Below are 15,657 nucleotides of genomic sequence, written 5' to 3'. Positions count from 1 at the left end.
TCAGAAGTGCTTACATGTAAATATATAAAAAACTAGAAGGTTTATTTCAGATAATTTATAATAAATGTTCATTCACTTTTTTGGATTGTTTAAATTGTAACAAACTTGTCAAAGTAAAAAGAATACATGCAAATGCACAGTTATAGAGTAGATCAGAAAATGTTCAATCTAAGGATTTACATAAAGCCTACAAAGATTAATATTTATTTATAATGTAATTTTGTTTTTTAGTATTTTTGATTGTAACCTCAGTATTGTGTTATGTCTTGTAATCAGAAATTGTTTGAAATGTAAATCTCTGTAATCTTTGTTTAATCTGTATTGGAGCTTTTCTCCCCAACACTCCATTGAAAAAGGGTTGTTTTGGCCCAATGGACTATCCTGGTTAACCAACTGCAAATAAATAAATAAATTAAATAAAATTTACTGGCTTGGACTGTTTACAAGGATCTCATCACAGTCAGGCAGACCTTGACATTTTCAAATGGAATGTGCTGCGATGAAAGTTTTAGTAGCATTGCAGAGTAAAATCAAAAATGAGTCTACTGAATATGCTAGCAGTATGAATACTTTTGTGAAGTTAGATAAAATTTATACTTACACAGATCCTAGCCTTTCTTGTTATGCCAACTGGCAATGACAGAGGAGATGATACTATCTATGCTGAGGTGCATGAGGTATGCAGTTAGTTGTAATCTCCCCTATTACACTTGTCTTCCAGAGTATTGTTAGTTTTGGAGACATTCCACATTCTTCCAAAATATAATTAGTTATAGTATTGCTTAAGCCAGAGAAGCATCCATTAAAAATGTAAATATCTTATTCAATCTCCCTAAATATCCACATATCTAAAGTACCTGATGATGTATGCGCTACCAAGTTGCAATCAATTGTTACTGACCTTTTTAGTATCCATCTTGTTAGTTTCACTATTGGGATTGTCGTTTTAGATATGCCACTTCTGACACCATGTCGCTGGTCTCCTACATTCAAAAGAAATGATGAGGTGGTGTATGAGTTCAAGATATTTATTGTACATAAACATTGTCAGGCAATGTAATTGGAACATATATTTAAGTGAACTGATACACTCATTATTTCAAACACACTTGCATGTGCATCTCCATTCATGCTTTCACTCACTCTGGCTGACTGTACAAAAATGACACTTCCCTTGCATGTGCTATCTAACTACAGTGGCTCAATAGGAGCATTACACATAATGATCTACATCCTCCCTCTTTGATTTGTTCAGTATGCAATAGGAGAACAAGACAGTCTGCATGCTAGATAACACTTCAATATTAATACCAAATCAAATTCAAATCCAAATCGCTGTATATTTTGGATTGGGTCTGGAAATTCTATCCAATCTGGTTACATAAAAGCTTTGACTGGGTTTAGCAACTGGGACAGTCTCCGAGGAATACTTCTCAATAGGAACTTCAGGGATAATGTCAGGATTATTTGATAAAAATACACTGCCCTGCAAAATGGGAACAACTGCAAGGTCTCTCTGAGAAACAGAGTCTTTGGCACAGGAAATCTGCTGTGTCACTGGTTCAGAAACTGGAAGCATATGTCTTTGGATTCCTCTAAATTCCATTCCCTCCAATTGAACAACATAAGATCTTGGTTCCTCACAAACATTTTTGATAATAACCACTCAGTTGTATCCTTTGGTTGTTTGCATTCTTATGATTTCTCCTTATCTTAGTGGTATAATAGGTTTGCAAGATTTATCATTGTACATTTTTTTTGACTGACATTTCTTCAAAAGTTGGGCTTTGATCACTTTGATGTTCTTTGTATTTGGAATCAGTAGTTGTTTACTGATCAGTAAAGTTTTTCTCATCTCTCTAGACATTAATCTCTGAGAAGGTGAACCAAGCAAGTCATCTAGGGGAATGTTTTCTGAGATTGAGAAGGTTAAGGAAAACATAGGTACCATCTTTCTTAGATTTCTCTAAAAAACATTTTGCACTTTGGATTGCATGCTCAGTTAACCCATTGGACTGTGGATACTCAGGACTACTAGCAATATGGACAAAGTCCCAAGACTCAGCAAATTTCTTGAACTGCTGACTTGTAAACTGAGTACCATTGTCAGATACAACTTTTTGTGGACCAACATGCACAGAAAATGTCTCCTCAAGTTTGTAATGACAGTGCTGGACATTAGACTAGGAAAAAGGTCAATTTCAAACCAATTCGAGTAAGAGTCTACTAACATTAAGTAATGTTGACCATTCCATTCGAAAATATCAGTAAGCAACCTACGACCATGGTACTTCAGGAATCTGGTTTAGCTGAAGTGGTTCTTTTTGTTGGTACTATTACAAGTAGAACATGCTAAAGTTTCCTTCTCTATATCTTTTGACATAGAAGGCCAAAATATTATTCCTCTTGCCCTTCTTTTGGTAGAATCAGTACCTGGGTGTCCCCGATGTAAGATCTTGATATATTCCTATTTTAATGATATAGGAATAACTAATTTTGCACCTTTCATGATGATACCATCTTCCATCATGAGTTTGTCTCCATAAGGAAAATATTTCTGGACATGAAGTAGTAGACCAGTTTGTTATACTGGCCATCCTTGACTGATAACATGTCCACTTCTGAAGAACTGGGTCTAAAGCTGTGTGATGGGGAAAAATTTATGACATCCATCACTTCTAGGTATGGTTTCTCATTGTCATGCTGTTCTGTTGTTTGTCTGGGTGCTCTTGACAAAGCATCAGCAAGGTATAAATATTTGTCTTTTGTACAGACAATATTGAAATTGTGCTTTTGCAATTTAACATTGTATGTTGCAAGCATGCTGGGGCTGAATGTATTGGCTATTTTAGAATTGTCACTAGAGGCTGGTGATCAGTCTCTATTTGAACAGGCTTGCCAAAAATATAATCATGGAACTTCGAACATGTGACCACTACTGTCAAAAGCTCTTTCTCGATTTGTGCATGATTCATCTCTGAGTTAAAGTTCCGGATGAATTGGCTACTAGTATGCTCTCTTGAAGGAAATGCTGCGCCAAGACCATCGCATGAAAGGGTTAGTGGTTTGCAAACATCATACTATTTCAATGTGGAAGCCGTGGTGGTACAGCAGTAGTGTTGTTGCCTCACAGCAAGAGGTTCTCCTGTTTGATTCTCGGCTGGAGTGCCTTCTGTGTGGAGTCTGCATGTCCTCCCTGCGGTCGAGTGGCCTCCGAAAGGCATGTGTGAATGGGCGTGCCTTCACTGAAGGCTGGGCATCAGGCTGGCAACTCGGCACCATAAAAATCGACTGCCAATCATTAGCGAACCGGAGTTCCACTGTGGCGACCCCTAACCGGGAAAAGCCAAAAAGGCAAACATACTATTTCAATGTGGGTGGGCTGGCAATTTCCTGTTTCAGAACTTCAAATGCTCTTTCGTGTTGTTCTATCCAGGACCAGTTTATATTTTTGCACATCAACTCATGTAATGGTGCTGAAAGCTCACTCAGGTCTGGGATGAACTTTCCTAAATAGCTGACCATACCAAGAAAACATTGCAAAGATGTGACATTTTATGGAAATAGCATCTCAAGAATTGCAGCTTGCTTAGATGGATCTGGTTATAAGCCAGAACTAGTAAACAAATGACCCAAATAAGTAACTTCTTTCAGCTTGAATTTACATTTCTAGGGATTCAGTTTAAGATTGACTTCACGTGCATGGTCTAGAACTTTCTTAAAGTTTCTGTCATGTTCATCTTCACCTTTGCCCCCTACAGTAATGCTGCCTATTATGATAGCACATGGATAACCTGAAAAAATGTGTTACATCGCACATTGAAATAAATCACTGGCAGAATTTATTCCAAATGGCATTCTCAAAAATCTGTACCTTCCAAATGGTGTACTGAAAGTAGTTAACAATGGAGATTTGTGATCCAGCGAAATCTGCCAAAATGAACTTTTAACATCTAAGACTGAAGAAATGGCATCTGTCATAAGATCTGCTACTTCTTCAACTGTGCACTTAGGATGAGGATATTTAAGTGCTTTGTTTAAACCTCTTGGATCATTACATATTGAAATATCATCTGAGCTTTTCTTATGAGCTATGAACATGGAGGATACCCATTCATTCGGTTCTTTTACTGGAGTTTTTAAACCTAAGTTCACCATTTTGCCTAGTGCTGTTTTCACTTTACTCTGCATTGCTACTGGAATCTTCCTCGCTGGACTTACTTCATGGTTTGACCTCATAGACTATGTGACTGGTAGCTTGCCAAGCTCATCTTTGAAAATATGAACATATTCACAAAAAATATTTTGTGTGAAACTATCATGGTTGTTCAGACTTGTATGGTGAATCTCTTTGTTATGTGAAATCAGTCCCATTCTCAGACTATCTCTAAGGCACACCAATGATCGCAAGTGTCTTTTGACTATGTAAAACTGCAAGTCATAGCTGTTCCCAGCAGAATGGCATGAGAGAACTACAGCACCATGAGTTTGAATCTCTTCACCACCATAAGCAACAAGTTTTGCATACTTTGCTGAATCAAGTTTTTTCATTAGCTTTCACTTTGGCAAACATTTGTTCTGATATAACATTGCACTTAGATCCAGTATCTACTTTAAGGTCTACCGGTTTTCCATTAATCCATACAAAATATTTTACCCTTTGCTGCCAGATTGCTAATTAGCTGATAATTCACTGTATTAATTGTTTCATCAATCACAGATCCACCAGCAACAAAAAGTTTGCTTGTAGCTTTCTAACTGATCTACTTGCTTGTTTGGATGCTCTCTTTTATTAAAAGATTGTGGTATTTTAGACTTAACAAAGCCTTTTGAAATGATTCCACTTTTTATATTTGTGACATTGCTGACCAAAAACTAAGCACTTCTCTCATTTAGGTTCATGGTTACCTCCACAAGTACGACAGTTAACAATAATATTACTTGTAGCTGCCTCATTTGATTTATGGTTAAAACTGGGCACTGCCACATTCTTCAGCTTATAGCTCTTATTCATCTTAGTTTTGTGTCTCACACTATCAACATTCACACTAGCAGACACTGTATGCATACTTTTCTCATTTGTAAGCATATTTTTCTGTAGATTCATATATCTGACAAATCTCTATAGCTTTGCTCAAGATTAAAGCACTATCTCAAAGCAAAAATATTTCTCATTGCATCATTAACACTACACACAGGTCTGTCCTTTATCAACTCATCTCGCAAATCACCAAATCTGCATGTTTTTGCTTATTTCTCAAGTCAGTAATGTAGACTGCTATAGTTTCACCTGGCTTTTAATTTCTCATGTGAAATAGAGCTTTTCCATTGTAATAGTCATTTGAGGACTACACATTTCTCTAAATGTATATTTTAAGGACTCAGGGTCTTCCCATATTTCAGCCTGTATCACAGTATGGCAGTTCTCCCCCTGTCCTGCATACACAGCAGGTGCATATACAAATGAAAATTCCCTCTCAATGGCTTTCAAGCTCACTAAACAAAGAAATATGAATGCCTTGGTACGAGTGTCTTTATAAGAAAAAGCAGCTTGTATGAAAATATCATATTCTTGTTCAAACACTCTCCAATTCTCATATTATTATCAAACACCAGTGGTTCATGTTTGCGAAATCCCTTTGCCATCACAACAAATACTTTTAAACATGAGCATAAATGAGGTGCTTGTATGTTCAAATGCATAACAATCTCTTTGAAAAGACTTCACTTTGACGCTATAAACACTGCGAACATTCCAGAAACGTTGGACACTTCAAATAGCTTTAATTAATATGAAAAAGTAGTGCATTGTGAAAAAAAATGCAGCTGTTTTAGCCCTTTCATACATATTAAATATTTTAGAAGTTACTTCAAAACTTTTGTATTTATTTTGAATACTTTTATCAGTATTTGGCAATTTTGGACATTTTGTTTATCTCAATAATTATTTTGAACATTTTGAATGCTTCACCAAATAAGTGGCAACTGAAAAATTATTTAAACAAATGTAAGTATCTTTGCATAACCACTGATCTGTTTGCAAGTTCACTCCGGTATATTCCTCCACTTCTAACTGTGCGCCTCATAGCTTGTGTGTTGCTTCAGCTTCAAATCCCACTCTAGCACCATGTCATTTTAGACATGCCACTTCTGACCCCATGTCGTTTTAGACATGATGCTTCTGACACCATGTTGCTTGTCTCGTGTATTCAAAAGAGATGATGAAGCAATGTATGGGTTCAAGATATTTATTGTACATAAACATTGTCAAGAACTGTAACCAGAACATATATTTAAATCAACTGATATACTCATTACTTCAAACACACTCACATGTGCATCTCCAGTCATGCCTGCACTCACTCTGGCTGACTGTACAAAATGGCACTGTTCTCTCATGTGCTCAGTACTTAAATCCATATGCTATCTAGCTATAGTGGCTCAATAGGAACATTAAAGATAATGATCTACAGGGATACTCAATTACATCTATGTCCATGTTACACTAATCGATGAATCAGAGATGTCACCTGACACCATGTCAAGTATTTTTCTGTTTTTGAAAAGACCTTTGACTGTACCATATAGACCTTTCTATGAGAAGACCTTAGCTTTTAAGGAATCCCTGACTTTGTTGCTCTTAATACACAAGGCCTGTATAACATCTCCTGAGCTACAATGTATACAAATTCTAACCTTTCCTGTGATATCTTTGTCAGAGAGGCAGGATGCAAGGATGCTCCTTCTCACTGATACCTTTTCTGCTGATGAATGAGCCCTTGGACATTTTATGTTGCAAAAGCAAATTCTGGGAAGGTAGCAACATTTGAGGCATCAGACTAACCTTGTAATGATAAGCAGATAATTGTATACCTCTTTCTTCATATCCCACAATAGAAATCTCTGCAACAATATACTTTTCAGAGAAGGTTTGTGAACCTTTCTGGTCTTAAATTTGCTATAGATGAAGCAGTACAATTTCCACTTAACAAGTTCACCTACGAACTAAGTCGAATCACTGCTGCATGTGTCTCTAGCTGATACAGGAAGTCTCCCAAGTGTCATGGCACTCCCCTACACTCTTCTTCCTGAATGATAGTTATTAATTTCCAGCTGTGATAAGGTCATTTTCTTACTGTGGTGCACAGCTGATACAGGCACCACCTATGAATGAGTGTCACAATCCATGCACTCATTACGGTGCTTCTTCCTAGTGTTCTATCACATTGTGAGGCAACTTTCTATTATGTGCCCCTTTCCACTTGTAAACAACGAAAACAATTGTAGAGACCTCCAGTAGACAAAGTTCAAGCTAAGCACCTAAACAACAAACAAAATTGGCCAAGAATAACATTAACCCACTCAAACTGCAGCAGAGCTTGCATTTGCCTTGGACAACACATCTGAAAATCTAGTTTTCATCAGCTTTACTGCTGTTGTCCAAACAATCACATAAAATAAAACAGTGTTCTTGTGTTTCTAATGTTCTAACAACATACCAGCATGTCATCTAGCCTGTATTGCTGTTTGATTGCAAAATAGTTGCAACTAGGCCTGCATACCCCCAGTGGATGTCATTGCCATGGTACCTTAGGTCCTTTGTACCTTTCTTAGTCGTGGCTCCTGTGTAGATGTAGTATCGCTGGCTAGATAACTGGGGAAGGTAGGTAATCCCTACAGGAAATGGCTCCAATGAGGTTTTGTGCAGTCATCAGGCTTGTTGATATATTTCTTTCTAAGTGAATTGAAATCAGTCACTTTGACTTTCTCAGACTCTGTACATGATAAGCCACAGGGGATTGACTCCCCAATCAGCCTTTTAACATTGTCAGCATATACTGACTGTTAAGTTTTTGATAATTAGGATTTCTTATAGGATGTCTCTTTATGCTCTTCTACTGTAGATACTGCTCATGCTACAGTCTCTTTGCTACCTGTTATTCCTTCATATTTTCTGTTGTTATTAACTATTACTTGCTTGTTACGTTTCTTGGTCATTCATTATCTACCTTGTATAATGAAATTTGAAGATTTAAAAAGTGAAAATTGAAATGGCATGGGCATTTAGAAACAATGTAGTTGCACCACTGGTATGTCCTTAAGGGTCATTTCCATCCATCCCACGGGCCTTTGTTATATATATATATGTGTGTGTGTGTGTGTACACACACACACACACACAGTATGTATATATATATATATATATATATATATATATATATATATATATATATCTGTGCACACATATACTCCATCATTTTAATTTGTAAAATAGCATATAATCAGTTGTTCACACGTTAGTTTTCAATGAGTGCCAACCTTCTGCTTTGCTCCCTCAGAATTCACACGGTTGAAATCTAATAGTTGATTTTGCCAAACCTACACACTAAATCAGTTTATCACTCATATATTACAATGCAAATTTTAATATTGCTGCATTTTAAGTTAATTATTTTATCTCATTAACCATATCCTCCAGTTTGTGGTTCCCTCATTTACTATACTTGCATCCTGTCAAATTTCAATGTTTATTTTACTCGTTGTCTTAAAATACAGTGCCTAATTTCTAAATATTTCAATAGTTTGAACTTGAATGTTTCTGGAAAGTAACATACCTGCTCAATAAAACCAAACAAACCATGCAACATTTTTTCCATCAAACTTCCACGAAACCAAGCTAAATCTAGTACACAGCACAAACAATATGCTTCAAAATCCAAGGAAAACACAATGCTGTTTGCAACAAAAACAGTGACCACAAGAGGTAAAAACTGGTTGATAAACTCACCAAATATTTTTTTAATTATTTTACAATGCAATTTCATAAAACTAGATCAAAGGTCAAATAAATAGCAATACTCATTGAATGTTTGGATTAAAGGCTTGTATGAAATGAAATGTATAATTCATATATATATATATACAGAGAGAGAGAGAGAGAATTGCAGATGTTATTGGTCAACTAAACAGATGGTCAACAGTTGTACAAAATCACATAATTCTCGGGGCTTGACACTATTCCCTTTCCCCAGTTTTGTGTGATCTTGGAGTCAGTATATTTCATTTAATGGGGGGGGGGTGCAGATCCTACATGGGAGGGTGCTAGGAGACTTGTCACCTGCAAAAAACAGTTTTTAATGTTTTTTTTTTTTTCAGTATTACATGACCAGAGGTTGTTTCTTGGCAGATGTTTACTAGCGGGTGAACATTAATGTTTTTATTTTACTGTGGTGTGTGTTTTGGAGGTCAACATGCATGAATGTCAACAAAAGTGTATTGAACCATATATATATATATATATATATATATATATATATATATATATATATATATATATATATATATATATATATATATATATATATATATATACTGTATAGGTTCATAGGTAATAGGTACTAGGCTATCGGCCCTAGGGTCTATAGAAGCCTAGCCAAAAAGGTACCCTGGCTTTCGCCACCCAAGAAAATTATTTTCCTGTGCCCCTGTCAAGTAGAGCCACAGATGTGATCCCTGTGGTGAATTTCCTATTTCCCATCCAATCATCAAGATTTTTCTTGAAGAGTGCTAATGAGGAGCTTTGTTTGATATAGATAGATAGTTTGTTCCAGAGTATGGGAAGTCTCTGGGACAGGAATCTATCCCTCCAGCATGTTCTGTTTATTGTGGTGACAAGGTTTAGGTCCCTAGAGTGTGTAGCTCGGAGGGATTGGAATTTCTTTAAGTGGAACATGTCCAACAGCTCTGGGTTTGACATAGCTTTGTATGTTAGGCAGAGATCGCCTCTGAGTAGGCGATATGTGATGGAGTAAAGCTGTTTTTTTTTAGACGGTCTGCGTAGGGCATCTGTTTGAGGCCGGTAATCCTCTTTGTGAGGTATTTCTGTGGCCTTTCCAATTGTTGTATATGTCTTGTGAGGTACATACCAAAATGGGAGTTGTAATCTATAATGGGTCTAATGAGTGATGAGTAGCAGGGAACAATGACCTCTTTTTTCCTGGATGAAAAACCTTTTGTGATGAGGTGTGCCATGTAGAAGGATTTCCTGACTACTGTGGCGATGTGATTATCAAAGGAGAGACTACTGTCCACCTGTGTCCCAAGGTCTCTTATCACTCTTTTGGTGTTATGTAGACTACCACCTATGTGGTAGCTCATTGGTACAGAGTTTTTACCAAAGGGGATGACAATGCACTTTTTGGCATTGAGCTTGTGGCCATGGCTTTGACACCAGGCATATGTCTCAGTGAGGCTCTTTCGTAGGATGTCCACATCGTTAGGAGTTTCACTTATGGCTCCAAATTTGCAGTCATCTGTGAACGTCATTAGCCAAAGACCTTCTGTGCTAGCCTGTACTTCAGAAAAGTAGATACCAAACAGGAGAGGACCCAGGACTGAACCCTGTGGTACTCCACTTGTCACTGGTCTGAAATCGAATTTGAAGTCTGCTACTTTCACAGTGTGGGCTCTGTCAGTGAGCCATTTGACAACCCATCTTGTGACATAGGGATTTATACCTAGTGTAACAAGTTTATCTATAATTCCAGAGTGGGGGATGGTATCAAAAGCCTTGGTGTGATCTAGAAAGGCTGTGTGAACCACCTTACCCTCGTCTACAGCTTTGGTGACCCCTTCAAAGAAGTCAACCTGGTTTAGGAGATATGATCTGCCTTTTACAAACTCGAACTGGGTGTGGTCCAGAGTTTGGATATTACCAATGTCTTTGTTTATAAGTTCCATGATGATACGTTACATGGCCTTGAAGGCCAGGCTCGTCAGGCTAATGGGGTGGTAGTTCCCAGGGTCCATGGTGGCTCCCCCTTGTGGAGTGGGATAACTGTCGCTGTACACCATTCAGTGGGCACAAAGTCTGAGGTGAGGCTATAATTGAGCATGGTGCTTTGGTTGGGTACCAGTTCATTCTGTAGTTCATGTAGAACGCAGCCTGAGATGCTGTCAGGTCCCATGGATGCTGTGTTCTTGGCTTTGGAAAGTGTGATTTTTACCTGTGCAGCCGTGATTACAGGAACTTTGCATTCTTCGGGTATAGAGATGGGCCCTTTAGGGGTGGGGGGGTAAAGTTAGCACTGAACCTATCTGCCAGGATATTGGCAATATCAGTCGGTTCTGTATATTCAGTGCCATTGTGCTGTAACTCAGAGTAGATCTGAGTGTTGTCATTGAGATTCTTGACATAGTTATAGAATGCTTTGTGGTTGTCTTTAGAATCAGTGGTGATTTTGTTTTCATAACTAGCTCTGGAGGATTTTATGAGGGATCTCAGCTTCTTACTGAGGCTGACCAGAGAGTTCTACCAGTCATGGGATTTTACTGTTTTTTGCAACAGTTTCTTTCTTCTGTTGTAGAGTTTGTTTATGGCAAGGGATCACCAGATTGGCTTCATTTTTTTTGGAGGATAGCATCTTGGTTCTGTTAGGGATAGCACAATGCATGCACTTGTGTAAGTGCTTCTAAAGTGCATTTGTGTAGGATTCAACAGTCGTACCTCTATTGGCCATCTGCATGGGGGTCGTGAAGGTTGCCACTTCTGTCTTAAGAAGCGTGAAGTTGGCTTTGGAGAAATTTTTTACAGTGGTTTCCCTAATTGGGGGTGGAGGCGGGATGTAGATGCTCAGGCTGATTAGCTTGTGGTCAGATCTGACCAATGAGGAATTGACCTCTGGTGTGGAACACCGGTCGCCCATGTTGGTAATGACCAGGTCTAGGATATTGCTTCCCCTGGTGGAGGTGTGGATAAGTTGATCCAAGGCATTGGAATTTATGAATTCCAGAAAACTTTGAACAAAAGAGTTGGCACATGAGTAGTTTTCCCAGTTAATGGTGGGGTAGTTGAAATCATCCATTATTAAGGTATTGGGTTGTACCCTAATATTTTCCAGTGTATCAAGAAATGAGGAGTGGGAATCCTGAGGCATGATGGGGGATCTGCAGCAAGTTACAATTTGGATTGCAGTCTTGCCCATAGTTAGTTGCACTTGGATAATCTTGGATGCATTAAGCTGAGAAACTAGCCTGGAGGTGTGGAGATCCTTAATGAATATGGACACGCCTCCACCTTTAGTGTTTCACTCCAGCTTAGGTGGCCAAAAGGTGTGGTTTGAATTATAGCCTGGTAATACAGGGGTGCTCTCTGGAGCCCTGAACTAAGTCTCTGTCACTGCACAGATGTCGATGTTCTCCATTTAAAGAGTGCCTCGAGTGAATGCATTTTGAGGTTTAGACTTCTAGCATTGAGTAGCATTACCCTCAGATTTTGCTTGCTTGTACCTGTTATGGTGGTGAACTTGTCATTTGAATCTTGCCTAAAAAAGGCACTATAGGGGTGGCAAGAGCCTTAGCCAGTATACCGTATATATATATATATATATATATATATATATATATATATATATATATATATATATATATATATATATGGGTCTACTTCATTTGCCCTAACTTTCATTTCCCCGACACCCATTTGCCCGAGACCAAATGACCGACACTGCATTTGACCGACACTTCATTTGACCGACAAGTATTATTGGCAAGAAAATTGGACAAGCCCCCTTCCCCACTGCAGTGCGACCCTGGAGTTAGAATATATAGTTAGTGGGGGGTGTGGGGGGCACAGCCCCCCACAATAGGGGGGTGTGGTGGGCGAAGCCCCCCACTTACTTTTGTGTTACTAAGCAATATTAAAGCAAAACTAAACATTATAATATGAAATTAAGTGGGAGCTTTGCCCCCCACCCCCCCCATTGTGGGGGGCTGTGCCTCCCACCCCCTAAGTATATATTCTAACTCCAGGGTCATATTGCAGTGGGGAAGGGGGCATATCCCATTTTCTTGCCAATAATACTTGTCGGTCAAATGAAGTGTCGGTCAAATGAAATTTCGGCCAAATGGGGTCGGGCAAATGGGTGTCGGGCAAATAAAGTAGACACATATATATATATATATATATATATATATATATATATATATATATATATATATATATATATATATATATATATATATATATATATGTGTGTGTCTGTGCCTGTGTGCATGTGTGTGTATATGCAGTCTATATCAGTTTGTCAAATTACTATTCAGCGAATAGCCATTCAATCAAACTCTTTTTATCTAAGCTGCTATTCATCAAATGGTGAATTTTTCCTAGGGCAAACCAGCTGTTGGCCTCCATCTCGTATTTGACTTTTCCCCATTGTAGTGCAATCTAGGACTTGGTATATTTAGTTAGGGGGGGTGGGGGCACAGCTCCCCACATTAGGGGGTGTGGGGGTGTAGCCCCTCACCTTAATATGTTTTAAATTTTATGTTTTTACAGTCACTTGGTTGGCATACCATTGGTTAGATCTAGTTAAAATTTCACTTAAAAAGCCATCCGATGATTAGCGACTTCGATAAGCAGGGGTTCAATAAATGGCTATTCGCCGAATAGCAATTCAACAAAATGATATAGACCTGTGTTTGTGTGTGTGCATTATGGTTTAGTACTCTTGTTTTTATTTTGTTTTTATTCATTATTCTTATCTATACATTATAATTCTTCAAAGTATTTGTCAGAAGCAAATGGTATAATGTGACAATTGTGTGATCATTTCCTGTGGATCTGTTCTGATAAAAGCCTGAAGAAGAACACATTTTATTCTGAAAGATCACTATTTATTGCTGTTTATTTTAGCTTTTTATCTACTTTTTGAAATTACATTTTGAAATAACTTAATACACTTTTAGTGTCACCAGTGGTTGCTGTTTGGGTCACTAAAAAAGTATGATTCACCATGAATTTTCATTAAGCTTACTATGTTATTTATCCTCTCACCTACTAGCAGCAGTTGTTACTATGTAAGAGCAGCTAATCACACTGAGTTATCAAAAGGCCTAATAATTTTTAAAAGATGAGCAGTTTAAACCTTCCTAGTATTACAAAAGCAATCTACAGATTTTGCTAGAACAGTTTATTTTTGAGAAAGTGTTTCTAGTCTAAAGAGTGTGTTTCAAACTTTCTCCAATCATGAGGCAGGCAGATATTGAAGGTTGCTTGTTGTAATCTATTTAAAAGTGAAAAAGTTGCATGCTTTTTTCTTTCAAGAAATTTAATCACAAATGTGTTATAATTTTGATTTATAGTCAAATCTATAAAAAACAGATTCTACAGTAGTAACTACTGGTATTGTTTAAGAGATTCTAAACTAGATGCTATAATTTGATGGCAGATGCATATCATGATAAAATAGCATTATACTTTCTGAACAGAATATCTGCTAATGATTTTCAGGAAACAAATTGCTACATGAGGATGCTCCTGTAAATATTCTTCCTGATAAAATTACTTTAAATGCTCTCCGAAACCAGGGATAAAAAAATCCATAAATTACTGGATTACATGCAGAATTAAAATATGCTAACCAACCTAAAGATTCGTATATTTCTGATGAAACTGAAACACTAAAATAGCGTTCAAGTAACAATGCAATTGTAAGAGGTAACCAGCAAAATAAAAACACACCTGTTATCAGTCCTAGAGTTTTAGCAGCTTTTCTTTCTACCTTTTGTGACCCCTTGCTATGTTTTTGTTTTGGAGTTGTGATTGTGCCTGCTAAACCATTAATGACTGCTGAGTGATTTCTGGCTACAGTAAAAATCTTAATGTAAATGCTGATCATTAATGCAGCTGGTAGGAAAAAAGTAGACACTGTTATGATTAACGCCCATAATTTATCAAGCACCACAAAGCACAAACCTTCACAGTAAGTGGAAGCCAAAAAATTATCATCACCTTTCTGGCCTGTGAAAACTACACCAAAACCTAAGCATGTAGGTACTGTCCAGCATAGTGACAAAAATATTGCAGTTACAGGAAATGTGATTTTTGATGAGTAATGTAGAGGGTCACATATTGCGTAGTAACGATCAATGGCGATAAAGCAAAGATGTAACATGGAAACTGTTGTAAAAACCATATCAAATACAGAGTGTATTTTACAAAAAGTGTTCCCAAAATACCAGCATGTTTCTATGGATCGCGTCATGTTAAAAGGCAGGATAAGGAGGCCAACAAAGAAATCAGTAATAGCTAATGAAAGTGTTAAAAAGTTGGTAGGAGAGTGAAGTTGTCTGAAGTGCGAGACAGAGATAATCACCACAAGATTTCCACATACAACAATTATTATCAATCCAACCATCAGTATGTATAATACAACAGTAACTCCTGTCAAGCGACTGCTTTTTATACATGAACTTGCTATAGACGGGAAGCAGTACTGTACTTCATCCAGACCCTGAGAATATGATATATTCATGTTTCTTTCATTGCGCTCTTTATTTTTCTTTTATTGTGATTGCAGATGTGTAATACCTAAAAATAATTAAAAAACAAGTTAGTGAAACAGTTACAGTGATTTTTAATAAGACACTGCATATGAATATCACAATAGAGGCACTGATTTAATACCTGTATTCCTGAACCCTTTCATGAATCATGAACCCCATTTGTGCCATCAACTTTCTTTTTTATTGTACTTATTCTGAATTTAGATTTCCAGTTTTAATACCCTGATTGTGTCAATAAAGGTATCATAGAACATTCTTACATTCAGTCTGTCAGTTAAAAAGTAACACAACATATTACATATTCCATGTTTT

General features: G+C 37.3%; 1 protein-coding gene across 1 annotated transcript; it reads right to left on the bottom strand.

Moving 5' to 3' along the window:
• Positions 1–14,276: 14,276 nt before the first annotated feature.
• On the bottom strand, positions 14,277–15,314 carry LOC122797176 (trace amine-associated receptor 4-like). Its single transcript, XM_044066032.1, has one exon. The coding sequence runs from the start codon at positions 15,312–15,314 to the stop codon at positions 14,277–14,279; it is 1,038 nt and encodes a 345-aa protein (XP_043921967.1).
• Positions 15,315–15,657: the final 343 nt, after the last annotated feature.

Source organism: Protopterus annectens, chromosome 1.part0 (genome assembly GCF_019279795.1).
Source record: "Protopterus annectens isolate FY-2018-M chromosome 1.part0, PAN1.0, whole genome shotgun sequence".
Classification (NCBI taxonomy): Eukaryota; Metazoa; Chordata; order Ceratodontiformes; family Protopteridae; genus Protopterus; species Protopterus annectens.
This window is presented reverse-complemented; position numbering and strand designations above follow the sequence as displayed.